At 32.8% G+C, this 18,525-nt stretch overlaps 1 protein-coding gene and 1 long non-coding RNA gene across 4 annotated transcripts; both read right to left on the bottom strand.

The window, feature by feature from the left end:
- Window positions 1–158: 158 nt before the first annotated feature.
- Window positions 159–2,857, bottom strand: LOC146922807 (putative metal-nicotianamine transporter YSL4). Of its 3 annotated transcripts, XR_015012588.1 has the most exons (7): window positions 2,690–2,711; window positions 2,491–2,512; window positions 2,279–2,374; window positions 2,134–2,186; window positions 1,360–1,398; window positions 1,134–1,164; window positions 188–294 (listed from the first exon to the last, which is right to left on the bottom strand). XR_015012588.1 is itself a non-coding variant. In XM_085715598.1 (6 exons), the coding sequence occupies exons 1-6, from the start codon at window positions 2,713–2,715 to the stop codon at window positions 269–271; spliced, it is 324 nt and encodes a 107-aa protein (XP_085571724.1). In that variant the 5' UTR covers window positions 2,716–2,857; the 3' UTR covers window positions 159–268. The 3 variants fall into 3 exon arrangements, 2 of the variants coding, with proteins under 2 accessions (XP_085571724.1, XP_085571723.1); XM_085715598.1 differs by lacking the exon at window positions 2,134–2,186 and having other exon boundaries at window positions 159–294; window positions 1,134–1,248; window positions 2,690–2,857; XM_085715597.1 differs by lacking the exon at window positions 2,134–2,186 and having other exon boundaries at window positions 159–294; window positions 1,134–1,248; window positions 2,491–2,563; window positions 2,690–2,857.
- A 10,946-nt stretch (window positions 2,858–13,803) lies between these two features.
- LOC146922808 (uncharacterized) lies at window positions 13,804–14,469 on the bottom strand. The gene is made up of 2 exons (XR_015010873.1): window positions 14,345–14,469; window positions 13,804–14,238 (listed from the first exon to the last, which is right to left on the bottom strand). It is a non-coding gene; the product is annotated as an uncharacterized LOC146922808 (long non-coding RNA).
- Between the last annotated feature and the right edge of the window lie 4,056 nt (window positions 14,470–18,525).

An 18,525-nucleotide genomic window follows, 5' to 3' on the forward strand; every position in this document is an offset into this window, starting at 1 on the left:
TGATAACATAAGTACAGTCAAAGAACAAATGAAAGGTTGTTTCAGTATGCTTCAAATAAAGATTACAGATGGAAGGAATATTACAACCTCTCTCCATTAGTTTCTCATTTGTAGGCATTTTATCATGCATCACTCTCCAAGCAATCAGAAATCTAGATGGAGGTATATCAATAATCCATATGGTCTTAGCCCAATGCAATTTCTGAGAATGATTATCTTTGAAAAGATAGGCATCTTTGAGGGAAAGGTCACCAGATGGAGTATTCATCTAAATGAGCTTATCTGGACTGGTTTCTGCAGGAATAACCATTGAATTTACCAGTTGAGATAGATTAGGAATGTTAAGCGAATAAATTAGAAGCATATGACATAACTGTATAATAAGATGCAACGTATGGATAAAAATAGCATGGCATATAATAGTTGTATTTTCAATATTAATTATCTCACTCTTCATCTCAAATAGAGACCGAAATAACAATATTTATCTCAAATAGAGACAGAAAATCTGCACAAAGAAGACTACATAGCTTCAAATCAATTGATGCACAACTTAATCACAACCTTTCATCAATTTATAAAGAAAAAATAGAAACTAAAATCAGGAATTTTCAAAGTCACAACCTGTCAGGCCTGAAATTATCTTAAAATATGTAAGAACATGTTGAGTTAAAAGGATAATAGAAGCTAGCTTAGCAACACTGAAATTGATCACCACTATTGGTGACAAAGGATGTCCAAGAGAGAACAATCACATTCAAAACAACATTTCATATTCCCTCCAAACAAAGGTTAGTTTCAAGGCGGCTGCCTAGCACTTCCACCATATTTCATCTTCAATTGATCCACCAAGGTTGAAAACACTCATATTTAAGTATGATTTCTGCAAAATAGTCCAGAAAATTTTTCCATGCTAGAGGAGACAAAATGTGAGAGTTTAGGATCTTAAAATTATAAGTTATCTAGCATCATGGCCTACGGTTTTGTTAACTAATCATCCATATACTTGTATAATGACCTAAACCACTTGTCACCTTTAAAGTGACTCATTTTTTAGACTTATTATCAGAGCATAAATAGCTTTGTTAATATGCTTTTTTACTGCAAAAAGTGATAAAAGGTCATTTATTTACCTGCATTGTGATCCCTCTTTTTCATGCTGGCCTGAAAATTTAAGGCACTAAAATATATAATTTTGATAAAGTTGTATAGTCCATCACCAAGGATTAATGCAAAGGAAATAAAAACCTGCATCATGAAAATAAAGAAAAGTTAAGACTTAAAATGGAAGAGAAAAAACACAACTCAAATCAAAGAAGTTCTAATAGAGTGTTCTTAAGTTTTTGTTTATTCAAAGACCTTATAACCATTAAGACTCTTCATGATGTTTCTTTGTCTCTGCAACATAACATACACATTGATGAGAAGATAGACATAAACTTGGAAAAACAGCTTCTTAAGCCTATTCATATAACTCAAGTTTTGGATTACCTAAAGTCAACCATGTACCTTAAAATTTTGTGACAGAACAGCTGTGTTTAAATAGCAACTGGGACATATAGGCAAATTATAAAATTATGAAATTAAACATGAAGAAACTACTGTATGTCCTCTTTCAAACGCAACTTGTCCCACTCGAAAAGGAGTTTCCAAGCTTAAGATATTAACTTTCTAAGCTGACTGAAGCAACATAACTTGTAAAATCGAACAGCTCAATTCATAAAATCACTATAAATCACATAACCAATATAAAAATATAAGACTTGACAGTATTAAAGTAGTAAAAGTAAGCTTTCCAATCTAATTGGTTTCGCAACCACCAGATTCATATTTATACAGGCATATATCAACTGTGTGTACAATTATAGGACATAACAAATTTTAGAGAATAGAGATACATTTGAACTTATACTCTTTGAAAAATGAAAGCATGAATTATATCACAGGTATGTTACAATCATAATTTGCACTTTTATATTATATAGTACTAATCATAATTAAGCATGCTCAACTGTTTTGCATACAAACAAAACATCATCAATTTTATCACAATCATAATTAAGCATGCTCAATAATCAAACCCTTTAAGAAAAAACAAATGCCAAATGTGTAAATGTGTAAATAATAGTAAACCTCATGTGTAAATGTTCTGACAGGTATGCCAAATGCCCTAGCCAATCCAAAATCTGCAAGCCTTACTGAATTAGTGCGGCGAACTATCAACAAATTTTGTGGTTTCAAACCTACTCAAAATCAAAGATGCCAAACAGGGACATACCTGCATTAATTGGCCATTTTTACCACCAATGGTTGTGACAATTATATGTCTGATTTCGGTACCATTTCCATCTACAATGCTAGCGGCTTTCATTTCCTGCATATAGATTTAGATCAGCAATTTTGACATAAATAGACTGCAAATTTATTCAACCAAAATGCTTATTCAAGATCAAAAACAAAAATTGCAGAAACAGTTTTATTGCAAAATACCTCAAACGCTTCAGTTTTTGACCTGCAAGCAAATGAAACCCATTTTTCAATTACTATATGAAACCCAGAAAACCTAAATTTGTGCATATAAACTAACCTTTCAATTTTGGAGTCTCAATTAGATCTAATAGCTATGTAATCACTTAATTAGGGTTATAGAAATGGGGAATTAGGGATTGAAAGAGAAGAAGAATGATACCTGGTCGGAGGGAAAGACTTATACATGCATGGATTTAGATTGGAGACAATCGTCTCTCTCTTACTCTTCCTCACCGGCGCCGTCGTTTTTCGCCGCAGCTGTGACGGAGGAGAATGGATTCTCCTCCCTTTCCCGTTCCAATCCCGTTCCCCCTTCTTTCTCTTCTCCCGTTCCTGTTACCGTCTCTCTCTGACTCTTCCTCACCGGCGCCACAGTTGTGACGGAGGAGAATCGATTCTCCTCCCTTTCCCTTTCCTGTTCCCGTTCCCCCTTCTTTCTCTTCTCCCGTTCTGTTTCCCTCTCCCCCCCCCTTTTTTTTTTTTTCTTCTCACATATATATAAGTAAGGGGAGTTCAATTTACCGATTTACCAAAATGCCCCTCAGAAGGGCAAAATGGTAAAACGCACGGACTACTATTTTCATATTTAGTTTAGTAGATCTCGATCTCATATGCATATATATGCATAGCATAGCCACACATCCAGTAATCAAGTATATACACCCCTTAAAACAAAACGCCAATCCTACTACAAACACAACTACACTAATATAGGTCAATCTTTTCTGGCGATTGATGTTTATTGGTATATTTATACCATGTAACGCACAGACAAGGTGTTGGGAGAGTTGGAGATATGCATTTCCCTCTGAAAAAGAATTTGGGTTCGATATTTAAAGTCATCCATTTGAGAGATAGTCCAATCCTGATAAAAAAAAAAAAATCAAATGTTCTATTGTTGACTCAATGATTAGCCTCATAATGGGTCTAAAAGATTTAAGTTGCATAGATACATTGGCCACATATTATGGTCGATTAGAAAAAGAAAAAAAAAACTATAAAAACACAAAATACTAATTTAATGGGTCTATGAAAATGTTAAGAACGGAGATCTATATATAAAAAAAAAATTGTTATTCACTTTGTCCTTACTTTGGTAAATTTTGTTCCTCAAACAACTAAACAAAGCATATAGATATTGATGATAGCTCATTTAATTGCCTAATTCTATTTTTCATTTTAGCTCAAAATATGTTTCTCTCCATAGAGATTATATAACTAAAATCACTATCACTGTATATAATAAAATGTTTGAAAATGTTAGTTATATTATAATGTTTAATAAACTATCACTATTTTCACTTTTTGTAAGATCTTACAACAACTTCTATATTTTAATTTTGTAGGGAAATTTATGGAGCATTAAAGAAGAGATTATTTGAATCTAACTTATTAGATAAATATTTGTATATACTTGGAAGAATTGATAAAAGTAGCGTATGATATGTATTCGAAATATAAAGTTAGTTAAAATTTAGCTAGTTAGTTAGAGTTTGTTATTATGTAGTATTGATGGAAGCTGAAGTTTGTTGAGGTTGGCTGAGTTTTTTCAACCGTGAAACGATTAACGTTGAGATGAATTTGTCCCTTAATTGTGAGTTCCCTAATTTTTTTAGTATAGCGTTATATACAGTTGTTTTTAGGTTTAAGGTACACTAAGAAATGCATAGATGATAGTATCAATGTAAATGGATAAAAATTACGAAAATATGCTTGTTTGATTGATTGGACTTGACACGTTCGACTTCAGTCTCATCTCTTTGACATGATCCGTTGACAAGGTCCTTTTGTGAATCAACTCCATTTGAGATTGAGTCTCCTCCCTCATTTCTCAAAGAAGTTGATGGCGTTTAGAGTCGGGATCGTTGGTTTGTCGCGTCATTGTCCGAGCGCACTATGCTCTCACTCAGTTCTGATACTTTAACGACACGCATTATGAGCGGTATACTTTAACGACACACATTATGAGTTAGTGGCTTTGAGAAAGAATTTTCTCCCTCACTCGGCTACTCTATCATCTCCCATCCTCCACTTGGTTGAGGGCCTCCTCACCTAATTGTTTAATCGTCTATTTGCCGAGTTTGGTTAATAGGATAACTGTTTTTAGGTGTAAACAAGTATTTAGTTTATTAATTGCTCATAAGTTCTATATATAGAGAGCATCTAATACATTCATCTACCATCTTTTAATCAACCATTCAATATGAATTCTAATAATTTTACCTTTCTATCATGTTTCATGCTTATTTATCCTATGAGACGGACCTTCATCTCTATGATACTGTAATTTGACGTATTAGAGTTAAACCGTTGCGCCACAATTTACAACGATTTCAGCGATATGAATTTGCATTCGACGCAGAAGATTTTTACAGCCAAAAGGAACATGTTTCTTAATATATTCAAGAACCACATGCCTATGTTCTTGATTGCAATATTGTTTTAGGAAGCTTTGGCAGTTATTTTTTTCAACGGCTTTTGTCCATGAAGAAGGAGCAATGAAATTGCAAGAAATTAATTTCTCAGTTCCTAGAGTTGATTCAAGCATTAATGAGACGTTATGCATAATCAAAGAAGATGGATGAAGGCACATATGTGAACTTTGTAATCAGAGGGTTGTGGCTGCACACAACCTTGGTCTAATAATTGATATGCTTGATAATTTTAGACAGATTATAAATAAAAGACAGAGACTAATATATTTTTTTTGAATTATTCTTATTAAACAATGGGGTGTTTATCATTACCAACATATTGAATTTCGAGTGGTTTATGTAGGGGTAGCACTTTGGTGCCATTAATGGCACCGTGCCATTAAATCTGGGTCATACAAGCACATTGTCATTGCATCTGGGCCACACAACACATCTATCTTGGTGCCATTAATGGCCCAGATTTAATGGCACGGTGCCATTAATGGCACCAAAGTGCTGCCCTTTATGTAGTGTTGATTGGATGATGCAGTTGAAAAAAAAAAATTGATATCGCATTGAAGGTTGAAATTAGACTAAAGGTGCAAAAAACATGATAAGTAGTAAAAGATTCAATTAGACTAAAGATGTTCAACGGGTGAAGAAATCCTAATTTTGGGTGTAAGGTACGTGTCTTAACCGACAATAAATCAAGTATTTACTAACATATTTTTGTTATAGTTGAGCTTTATATTATTAGAACTCGTCTGTTAATAACCATTAACAAATAGAATGTTTAATGTGAGGTCTTGACAAGTTAAAAAAAAAAAATTAGATGTGTTCGATTTAAGAACAAGTAATTATAGGTGTTGTCTCCTTGCTTGTATATATCATTGAAATTAACAGTGTCAAGACATTGTATATGAATGCATGAACAAGAGATTTTAGTGTGGTTTTTTCGGTGTAAAAAAGCAACTTCTAAAGAAAAAAGTTTTTGCGGTACAATGAATTTGAAGTTCAAAATTTTGAAAAAGTTGTAACATACAAAAAAAAATGTAAAATGTAGAAAGTAAATGTGCAAAAATTTAAAGTGTACGAAAAGACAAATGACATACTTAATTATGTATAGATGATCGACGATCATTTAATGTTTTAGAGATGGTTTTTAAAAGGCTAATGTTAACTTGTGCCCTCAAGGCACAAGTTAAGAAGTAAAAGTAAAAATATTTTGTTGTAATTAATGCATTTAAATTTAACTTTTTGACTTTTAATTAATTAAATGCACAAAATTTAAGAAATAATTTTTACATTTGGGTTGCTTAACATGTACCCCAAAGGCACAAGTTAACATGACCCTTTTTAAAATACACTAAACAATCCTTACCACATTTCCTAAGATCCTTATTTATAGAAAAGTATGGCAATTGCCCTTGACATGCATGTTTGCCACATGTCGTAGGCTAGGTTGGCTTTGGTCGACACACGTATGTCTTAAGTTGTAATTGCTCTTCTTGTCGACAAGCTTACTGTTAAGTAAGGCTTGTTACGTTTGTTAATGCACCAAGTCCACAAGTCTTCTCATGCACCTTACATGCACTTGATTGTTTCTTTGTATTTTTATTTATTTATAAAAGGGTCAAATAATTTTTTGGTACCTATACAATTTTCAAATTTCTCTTTTAGTGGCTATAAAGTTTTTGTACAATTTTTGGTCCTCCAAATATTTTCTGTCGCCACTTTTTATTCCTGCTTTTAAGTCAAGTCATGTGTACCCTTCCGATTTTTAAATGAGTTTTTTCATAAATGTTTAGATATGAAAAGATTCTCTCCCAAAAATATTTGGAATATTTTTTAACAAAATATGAATTAAATATGAATTTTTAAGCGCTAAAAACATAAAAATTCATATTTAATTCATCCTTTGTCAAAAAGTTCTAAACTTTTTTTGCATGAGAGAATTATATAATGTACCAAACAATATTGAAAAATTTCGAAATTTCGAACAATACACATGGGTTTACTTAAAAGTATGGATCAAAAATTGAAGAAATATTTTAGAGGGACGAAAAGCAAATTTGAAAATTTAATAGGGAGCAAAAACTTATTTAATCATTTATAAAAACATTAATAAATATGTGCCGGCATTTTGATAATTCAGGATAGGCAAAATGCTTCTTTTGATCCTTTAAGTTTGACAAAAATACCGACATAGTCTTTTAAGTTTGTTAAGTTTCATATAAATCCTTTAAGTTTTTTTAAGTTTCCAATAGATCTTTTAAGTTTTTTTAGATTCAAATAGGTCATTTAAGTTGTTAATTTAATGCACTTATTTGAAGGTTTTTAAGTTTAGGTATCAAATAGATCCTTAAAAGGTTAACAAGGACCTATTTAAAACCTAAAAAACTTACTAACCTGATATTTTTATTAAACTTAAAGGACCAAAAGAGAGGTATTTGACCTTTAGGATATTAAACGTTGAAAGAACATGACATCTTGAAAATTAGAAGAATAAATGTGCAATTGGTAAAGAAAATAAAAGAAATGGCTTGTACATCATGGATGGTTCAACTCCTTTGGGAAGAATGTTGTAGCATATTTAATTTAGTGTGATAAAAAACTATATTTTAGCATGAGGCTTGAACATGTTAATGAGAAAGCATTAATTTAATTACGAAATCAAATGTGCAAAATGGTGCAAAATCAACAAGTTAGAGTTTGAAACCACGATGGCTATTTTGTTAAAGATCAACTAATATATGGTAATCAAGGTGCAGTTACCCTCATATTAGGAAGTTAAACAAACACATTGATCAAACATAAAATATTTACAATGAAGAGGAACCAATGGAAAATGATTATAACTTGGTGAAGAACTGTTGGTGAAGAATTGCAGGAAATGATCCTAATAGTTTTAAGGAAGCATTGTAAAGCAAAAAGCAAGTCAATACCACATAGAAGCAATGTTATAAGATTAAGAGCTGTATTCTCTTGAAGAAAAAACAAGACTTATCACCTGATTGACAAACTAAATGTCCTAAATTCCAAATAAGGCTTGTGACTAAGGGTTTTTCCACATCTATAAGGAATTGCTTTTAGTGAAGTATTTTCACCATTAGTGAAAAATTACTCTCTTAAGAATCTTACTATTTATTGTCACTCAATTTGATTTAGAGTTGGAACAATTTGATGTCAAGACTGCTTTTCTACATGATGAGGCATGAGTTCCATACATGCAAGTATGATAGTTATGTTTACATTCAGAAGAAGAATGACAAAGTTCTCATTTATCTACTATTGTATATGGATTACATACTTTTAGCAAGCTTAAGTAATGATTAATGAAGAGATTCAAAGGATGGCTAAGTGAGAATGAAGGTCATAATCTGAAATATATCAAGTACAACATGACATATCAAAGTACGTTTATGTGAAATATATTTTGTTAGAGACATAATATTGATTCCAAAAAAGCTTTAGTGGAGAATGTAGTAAAAATTAAGACAATTCGATAGAGGCATTTACCAAGATGGATTGTTTTAACATTTCATTTAAGCTGAAATCAACAATGAATATTTTTCTTGACTGTTATAAAAGTTCGTTATCAAACTGAAATGAACAGCAACCTTTTTTTATAGCAAACCAAATTGTATGTTTCTTTTTGCGAACCAAACAATTTTTTGTTGTTATGCAGCATGATGGGTGACAACGATTTTTCTCACTTGGTCAAAAACAAAACAATAGTGGTGGCAGGTGGTTGCGACGCTGCAGCGGAGGCATATGGAGGGATTATCCTTATTTGAAGTGGTTGAAGGCTGGATAGTGGCTATAAATGGCACATTAGATGCAATCATAGGTTCTAAGATGAGGTCTTTCATTCTAAGTCTTCAAATCTTTCACAAACATGATGCATCCATGAATATGGGACTAAAGTTGATAAAAGGTTAAATTGAAGTGCAAAGTTTTCCATTAAAGTGGTTTTAGAATTTCATTTTTATGTGATTAAGTGATTTGCTACATTTTTTTTACATTAATTCAATTTTATATGTGAGTGTGAATTCATGTTAAGCCTCCTAGGTGCACTAATCATAAAAACAGTTATGCCTTGTGAATAAATTATATGTTACTGGGGTTTCAAATCAGGACAACTTAGGATTTCTTATATAACGTTTGTATCAATTGACGGATTCTTCTTAGACATGAAACATTTTGTTTGAAAGCCATGTTCAAACACACAATGTTGACAGTCCATACAATCATTGTGCAATGCAACAATTGATTATTCTATCAAAGAGTGAGAGAGATGGATGAATAAAAAATGCAGGAAGAAATTATGTTAAGGGATATGAGAGGAATAGAAAGAAAACTTAGAAAAGGGTAATAATTGAAAAATAGAAAAGGAATTGAGGGTGTTTTTATCAATTTAGGGTGTAAGTGAAAGTTTATAGGGTGTAATTAGAACAAATTTTAACCGTTGTTCGTCTCCTACGGTAGTTAACTGCCTTGGACTTATTTTGATATTTTCGGTGTGTTAAAAAGCAATTTTTGAAGTGAAATGAGTAAAATTCCAGTGTTTATCAAAAAGCTCATAAGCCCAAAGATTCTAAATAGAATCCCTCTAAGAAAGTTGCTTTTCTGACATAGAATACTTTCTATTGACACATGAAAATGACCAAATTACCCTCAGCAGTAGTTAACTACCGTTGGTTAAAGCGCCAGTAGTTAACTGCCGCTGACACTTAGCGGTAGTTAACTACTGCTGGAATTGCTTTTGTTTAGTCCCACTGCCACTTTTCCACTTTTGAGTTTTTTCAATTAAAAAAAATACACTTTGCTGACCCATAATCTTCATCCATAATCACCTTCACTTTCACTTTCCACTACCTTCCTTTCTTCCCCCTTTTTTTTACGCAAAATTTTCATGTTCTATTCATCTTCATACAAAAAAAAAATCCAAATTTAAAAGGACTCCAAAAAAAATCTCAGTTCAACAAGTCCAACAATCCTGACTTATTTATCATGTTCCTCTTTGTGTTGTTATTATATTCATGGTGTTCCATATTTTTTTTGAAGAATTAACTCATCTCATATATCTCATACCTCCCATGGCCTCTCTCCTCTTTATTTTCTAATTTTTCCAGAACTGCAAATTTACTCCTTGCATAAGAAAAGCAAAGAAATTGATAATGGATGAATTTGAGAATGGATGAATAAAAGAGGGGTTAGTAGTTGTTGTTTTGACATCACCATTTTCAGTTGTTGTTGCTGGTATAGATACCCCTTCCAATTCTTCTCTAGTTGACAGTGGGGATGCAATTGATTGTGCTGCAGGTTTCCTCTTCTCAAGAAATGTATCAATAGCTTTGGCTGTATCGGGTTTTTTTTTTTTTTTGTTTCTGGAAAATTATGTGATTGGGTATTGAAATAAATTGTATGTTTTATTTATTTTTTGTTTCTGAAAAATTTTCTGGGTTGTTCTTAATTGTGATGATGAAGGAGATGTTGAATTATGAAGAAGAGGAATGAAGAAGATGAAGTAAAGGAAATAAAATTTCTGAAACAGCTTATGTTAATTCCTCCTTTTCTCTACCCAAAACATGTTGGTTATATATCAAAAGGAATGACTGAAGTTGAACAGAGGTTTCCAGCAGTAGTTAACTACCGCTGAGTGTTCAGCGGCAGTTAACTACCAGATGTTTGCAGAGCGGTTGTTAACTACCGCAGGGGCATTAAGGTCATTTCCATGTGTCAATTGGAAGTATTCTATGTCAAAAAAGCAATTTTCTCCCTCTAATGGGTTTCAAACAGTTGTTACTTGTTTCGACAGCTTTCATGTTTGACACCTTCTTTTCTCATCCTATGAGTTTCTCGTGCGCCTTATACAGTTTGGATTATAGAATCTGAACGATATAAACACCCCATAAAAATCTCCAAAACACATTAAAATATATCGAATTTTAGAATCCAAATTAGGGTGTTCGAGAAACTCATAGGGTAAGAAAAGTAATATTCTTTATGTTTTTCGAAGCTAATTTCAGTTTGAAAAATGCTAAATGTAGCGAAAAAAGTCTAACGAAAGATTCACGATTACATATAATTGGCTACTTAACACCACTGCTGGGTGATTTCTACAGATTCAGGGATTAAGTCAATAATGAGTTCGCTTATAACTCAAAAATACACACGCTCATGAAATTTTCCGAAAGTAATTCGGCACATATAGCATTGTTGTTTCAGTTTTTATAGTTTTATGAATGTAAACACGGATTATTTCAACATTCAGAAGGACAATAGGTATTATATCTTGCACATATTTTATCAATCATTGGATCAAGGAAACAGCATATGGTATAGCAAAAATTAAGGGTGAAAATATTAAATATCTATTGTCCTTAAGGGTGAAAATATCCAATGACTGATAAAATATGTGCTGGTTGAAATAAGTGTGTAGAGTATACCATTAGCCTGTGTTTGGTTGAGGTGAAAAAGAGAAGAGAGAAGTTGGTGAGAGAGAAATTGAAGAGAGAAGGCCAACTTCTCTTGTTTGGTTTGAGAAGAAGTTGCAGAGAGAGATCATAAAAACGCAGGCTCCACAGCTTTTTTGTTTCCTCCCTAATATGCGAAGAAAGAGCCGAGAAACCCAATATGGTTATGTGTTTCCTATATTACCCTTGTTTTTGTCCTATTTAAAATTTCCTACTTAGTTCTTATTCAGTTTAAAGCCATGAACCTTTCTCCAACAAAATATTTGCTTTCAGGCGTTGAGAATTGTTTTTCTTGGTGTGGTGTGTATATTAATTTGATAACATTAATTTTGAATGTTATTTTTGCTGGTTCTGTTTATTAATTTGGACTTTGAAATTCAGTTTAAAGCCAAAATTTAATTCGTTAATGCTATTGGGGTGGGGGAACGACCATATACACCATGTGGGGGAGAGGAGAGATTAAGATGGATGGGTTGGTTAGCAATGGTTATCGGAGGAGATAAAGAAAGGGAAAGATGAGTTGTTCTAAAATAAAATTAAAATATTAAATTAGTCAAATTAATTAATATAATAATTAGTAAAATTAGTTTAATTATTTTGTTCCAAAAAAATCTTAATCTAACTAATTATTTAAACTACTCAAAGTTAAATCTTGTAATTGAATTAATTAAATCATTTTTATGTGAGATTTTTTTATCTCAAGGGTATTGTTGTACTTTTACATGCAATCAACACTTCTCTCTTCTCTATTTCTTTTTTCTTTCTCTTATACCAAACAATCCATCAAATCTACTATATTTCTCACATCTTTCTCTCTTTTCAAACTCTCTCTTACCAACTTCTCTCTTCACAATTTCTCTTCTAAACCAAACACACCCTTAAGGAGCGCTGGTTGAAATATTAAGGGTGAAAATATCAACATGCATGTGAGTTCACTTAGCTCGTCATGCCAAGTTTTCAATTGTTGAATTTGTTTAATATCATCGAGCCTTTTTAAGTCAATGGAGTTAGAAATTTTTCTTTTCAAGATTCAAACGAAGGAAAAACTCAATTTGATTTCTATTGAAGAGCTTGTTGATGATGGATTGTTGAAAAAAACACAAACTCCCTCTCTTTCTCTTGCACATTATCCTCTATTTCACTACCATTTTCACTGTGAAGCAGTGTTGTTTGTGGGCAACAACAATGTTTTAGGATTTGGACATGAAGTTGTGTGTGTATGAAGACGATGAAAATAATTATGAGGAAACGGATAGCAAATCTGACGAGGGAGGAGTAGCCGAGAGAAAAATCCGTGTGACGCGCACACAAACTAACTTGTGTATGGTAGCACCGTCACACGTTTTTTTTTTTTTTTTGAAGGAACACATGTAGTTTTATAATGTAAAATAGTCATTGGTAAAATTTGTATATATATAAGTTGAGAACATATCCTGACATGATATTTTTGTTCTTACACTATGTAGCATATGCTCTCTCGAGATGCATGGCTCCTACCATATTAATACATGTATTTTAATGCTTTCGCTTGACAAAAGTTACTGTATTCTATCAATGGAACTCATCTCATGTTATCTCTAAATCTCTTCATTCTTCTTTTTTGATTGTTTGGTCTATTTTTACTTTGTTATTCTTTTTCACTCACTTTCTGCATAAACTTTTTTCATCTTGTTACCTATTTTTGAACACACTCAACTCAACACATACTTTGTGGTCTATTTTACACTGTACATATATATATTGAAAATAAATCCATATGCAATAAATCCATCAATTTGATCACTCCCTTCGAGCACTGGATTTAAGAAGTGAAAGAACCATGGCTAACTTGAATGAGTAACAAGGTTATAATTCGAGTTCTCTTAATGGTAATGATTCTAGGAGAAAGCAAGAATGATGGAATGGAAATAACAAGGCTAGCAATTATGTCAATAATATAAACCCTACTTCCAATGTTCCTAGTCGTAAGGTAGTAACCGCGCTATAAATTAAACAATATTGCCAACTTTGGGCATTGTTGATTGTTGAAGGAACTTTGGGACTACTATAGACCCAAAAGTGACTATATCTTAACCCATAGGATAGGAGGATTACATGCCGTGATTCTAACCCTATATATAGTATCAACCCTTTCTCCTAGAGAACAAGTTATAAGTTTTGTTTGAAATGTTATTGATCGTACTCAATTGATTGGAGAGAGTAATTTGGGTTTTTTTTTTTTTTTAAGGGAATAAATTCATTTCATTTCATTAGATACCAAATCATGGATACAAGATGGAATTTCAATAAACTAGACCATTGACCCGTGCTCCGCACGGGTCCTACCGACTAAAATATGTACGAATAAGTTATATCATAATAATAAATAAAAAAATAAAATATTCAAATGATAAAAATGTGTTACATTAATCATATCATCTTGACATTAATATAGTTTGAAAACCGTACATTTTACATTATTTATCATACATTACGAAATACTATAAAAACGACATTTGAAGTGACATTAGTATTTTCACATTCATCATTGGTTATCATCAACCCTTTTTTTTTTTTTTTTACATTCAACCCATCTCTTAAAGTAACTCTTGTTAATAGTCATTACAAATAAAACAAACAAAAATTGACTCCTTTGAAACTTGATCCAAGCCTTACACCAATTCCATATTAAGTTTGTGCTTGTGTGGCAAGAGTTTGTGATTCCCCTCATTAAATCCTACCATGACATTATCTAGCTTATATGTTCCTCCTTCTTCAATCATTCCATGAATCGTTGGCACCAGGAACTTATGAACAGTGGCATAGATCCGTCCTCGCTAAACAAAAAATAACATGTCATTAACATAAACCATAATATATGTTATAGTAGTGGCAACTTGAAAAAAGGATCATTTATTTATACAATCGATTTATATAATATACCCTCTCATCAACCAATATCATGTTCATGAAGATGATATCGTCTGGATTTTCCTTATCACGGATCAGCCATATATGGGCCACACGGACAATCAACTTCAAATCCTTCTTTCCACCTGTCACAGCTGAAATGGGGGTGAAAATGTTTGCCATATTAGCAAGTGCAAGAAAGATTTATATTTGCTTAAATTTGCTTAAAGTCGAGAATGGTTGTATTAGCACAACTAAGTGGTATTTAAATAGGCAATTGACAATTCTCTGCATTAGTTTCAAATGTGATTAATCATAGTCTTCTAATGGTAATAATTACTATTCAAAAGTTTTTAATTGCCATTAACTATGTTCTTGATTGTCATTAACACTACATCATAATTACTATTCAAAATCGAATCAATCTTAATACGTGTTATTTTTTGAAATAAGTACGTCATAATTGCTTTTAATAGGTAGTAATTGGTAGAGTGGTTAGTGCATAATGCATAAAAACAATCAAAAGTAATTCATATACGAAAATATGCGACTTTCAAGTTTTTAATTGTCATTAACGACGTTTTCAAGCCATTAACAACGTTCTTAATTGTCTTTAACAGTACGTAATAATTACTATTCAAAATCGAATCAACCTTGATACATGTTAATTTTTGAAATAAGTAAGTAGTTAATTGATTTTAATAGGTAGTCATTGGTAGAGTGATTGGTGCATAATGCATAAAAGCAATTAAAAGTAATTCCTATACAAAAATATGCGACTTAAAAAAATTTAATTGCCATTAACGACGTTTTCAAACCATTAACTACGTTCTTAATTGCCATTAACATTACATAATAATTAATATTCAAAATCGAATCAACCTTGATACGTGTTAATATTTGAAAAAGTAGTCATAATTGCTTTTAATAGGTAGTAATTGGTAGAGTGATTAGTGCATACTTTAGTCGTAAAATTCGAGGGAAATTTCACCTTGAAACGCATATCTTCCTATCACTCTATACCGGATAGCACATTATAGTGTAAAAAATGCATGCGTGAAACATTGAAATGTCAGTAGAATAATGTGATAGGAATTAATGTATGCGTGAAACAATAAAAAATGTATGCGTGAAACATTTTCAATTGCCACTTTCTAAGGGATGTTTACGTTATTTCTGATTAGCAATTAGTGTAGTGGAATTAGTTATTTCTGATTAGCAATTAGTGTAGGGGAATGTTGACCGACTTGATTAGGCTTTAATACGTATTCAATTGCATTAACGGAGTGAGAGAACTTTTTTCAAGTTTGAATAAACGGATGTGATCAAGTGCTTGAACGGATGAGATTACTCAAGCAATTAGTACATGTTTAGGAGGAAAAAAAGCTAGGGAATTAGGGAAAATTAAGGAGGATTAGGGCAAACATGATAGCCAAGCAAGTCTAGCTTTTATAATAAATGATTACTATTCAAAAGTTTTTAATTGCCATTAACTACGTTCTTGATTGCCATTAACACTACGTCATAGTTACTATTCAAAATCGAATCAATCTTGATACGTGTTATTTGTTGAAATAAGTACGTCATAATTGCCTTTAATAGGTAGTAATTAGTAGAGTGGTTAGTGCATAATGCATAAAAGCAATCAAAAGTAATTCATATACGAAAATATGCGACTTTCAAGTTTTTAATTGTCATTAACGACGTTTTCAAGCCGTTAACTACGTTCTTAATTGTCTTTAACAGTACGTAATAATTACTATTCAAAATCGAATCAACCTTGATACGTGTTAATGTTTTAAATAAGTACGTAGTTAATTGCTTTTAATAGGTAGCCATCGGTAGAGTGATTGGTGCATAATGCATAAAAGCAATTAGAAGTAATTCCTATACAAAAATATGCGACTTAAAATTTTTAATTGCCATTAACGACGTTTTCAAGCCATTAACTACGTTCTTAATTGCCATTAACAGTACGTAATAATTAATATTCAAAATCGAATCAACATTGATACGTGTTAATATTTGAAATAAGCAGGTCATAATTGCTTTTAATAGGTAGTAATTGGTAGAGTGATTAGTGCATACTTTAGTGGTAAAATTCGAAGGAAATTTCACCTTGAAACGCATATCTTCCTATTACTCTATACCGGATAACACATTATAGTGTAAAAAATGCATGCGTGAAACATTGAAATGTCAGTAGAATAATGTGATAGGAATTAGTGTATGCGTGAAACAGTATAAAATGTATGCGTGAAACATTTTCAATTGCCACTTTATAAGGGATGTTTATGTTATTTCTGATTTGCAATTAGTGTAGGGGAATTAGTTATTTCTGATTAGCAATTAGTGTAGGGGAATGTTGACCGACTTGATTAGGCTTTAATACGTATTCAATTGCATTAACGAAGTGAGAGAACTTTTTTCAAGTTTGAATAAACGGATGTGATTAAGTGCTTGAACGGATGAGATTACTCGAGCAATTAGTACATGTTTAGGAGGGAAAAAAGCTAGGGAATTAGGGCAAATTAAGGAGGATTAGGGCAAACATGATAGCCAAGCAAGTCTAGCTTTTATAATAAAGGATGTTTGGGAGCTAGCGTCTTAACAGGGCTGCCTTTGTCAATTCATGAGCCACCCCGTTTGCTTGCCTCCGGCTAAACTCTACCTTGGAGTTGTTAAGATTAATGTTGAGCAGTCTTCTACAATGACTAATAATAGACCCAAAATCAGATGCACTGCTGTCATTACTGTTGACAGCATCAACAACAATCTTCGAGTCCAGCGAAAAATCCATGTTATGCAGGCCTAACGCCATCACCCATTGCAGCGCCTCACACAAGCCCAGTGCTTCTCCAATCTCTACCGCACACAGGTGTAAATCTGGTTGTACGCGCGAGCACATAGTCCCCTGCAGCATCACGAATACACATCCCGATGCCAACTATGTTAAGCTCAGTCGAGAATGAGGCATCAACATTACACTTGAATCGACCTGGGGCATGTTTCGTCCACCGTTCCTGAATCATGGATCTCTGCCGTGAGTCTATATATGTCTCATGACCAGCCGTGTTTGTGCGTGACTCCTGAGCAAGTTTCCAGTCATCTATCATATGTGTGGCACGCTCATATACTTGCACTGCTGTTTCTGTCACTTGCTGTCATAATCTTAACTTGCGGCACTTCCAAATACTCCAAAGAATGGATGCAAATAAAGAACTTTGATTCGGAGTAAGGCGTTCCAGAACATAAAAGATAGTTTCTGCTGCGGTATCACATTCAGTCACAGCCCGCGACACCGCGTTTTTGATACTAGATGTCTGCCAAACCTGTACTGCTGTAGAACATGTAAACAAAACATGAAATGAGTCTTCAGGGGCCACGCCACATATAACATAGTCAGCTGGACATGTAATTCCTCTCCCATTCAGACGCACTCTCGTCGGAAAACAGTTGCGGCACACTCTCCATACTAGATTCTTCACTTTCGGTGGTGCCTTGATTTTCCAGATGGACTGCCATTTTCCGGGCCGTCGCAGATGCGGTGTATCTCGAAATATTCGGAATAAATTCTATATGCACTCCGACTGTGTGCCTCCCATTCCTCTCCCCCCTGCCAAGCCAACCGGTCCCCAGCAACTTGGGGAAAAAGTGGCGTGTTGAGAATTTGAGATACAGTAGAGTGGTCGAACAAATAATGCAACTTGGTATTTATTCATAAAATATTCTGTTGAAAATATAATTTAATATATGTAAAAAAATTGCTTGACATTTAGAATCTTCCTAATACGTCCAAAATGCCAAAAAATAAAAAAGACAGACAGAAAACATATGCTAGGAATTGGATGCCCCCTTTGAAAAGGGACATTGATATTCCACTCCATAACCATTACATTCCATAACCATTACATTACAATCAAAAAAAATCACAGATAGTTTATACCAACCTCATTTAAATGACACAAACACTCCGTCTAATTTTATAGTAGACACTAACCTCCTCTAAAATTTTAGTATAGTCATACTTGCTTTCCTATGGACGAAAACAATCATCATTCAGTGCACCATTGAAGATTCCAGCTTTCGAATTTTTTTACATATGATTCTTTTATTTTTGTTTTTCTTTTCCTCAAAACACTACTACGAAATTTTCATATTATAAAATAAAGCCCCAAAAAGCAAAAACATATGAACTCAAATAAAATGAATCG

Source organism: Medicago sativa, chromosome 5, assembly GCF_051527215.1.
Source record: "Medicago sativa cultivar Bolivia chromosome 5, Bolivia_mono, whole genome shotgun sequence".
Taxonomy (NCBI): Eukaryota; Viridiplantae; Streptophyta; class Magnoliopsida; order Fabales; family Fabaceae; genus Medicago; species Medicago sativa.

What these genes read in the sequence shown, in the direction of transcription:
- LOC146922807 (XM_085715597.1), bottom strand. Translation starts at nt 2,715, where the DNA reads ATGTATAAGTCTTTCCCTCCGACCAG. An exon ending in AAGTCTTTCCCTCCGACCAG is followed by an intron (nt 2,564 to 2,689) that starts GTATCATTCTTC and finishes GCACAAATTTAG; the next exon opens with GTTTTCTGGGTTTCATATAG. An exon ending in CAAAAACTGAAGCGTTTGAG is followed by an intron (nt 2,375 to 2,490) that starts GTATTTTGCAAT and finishes ATCTATATGCAG; the next exon opens with GAAATGAAAGCCGCTAGCAT.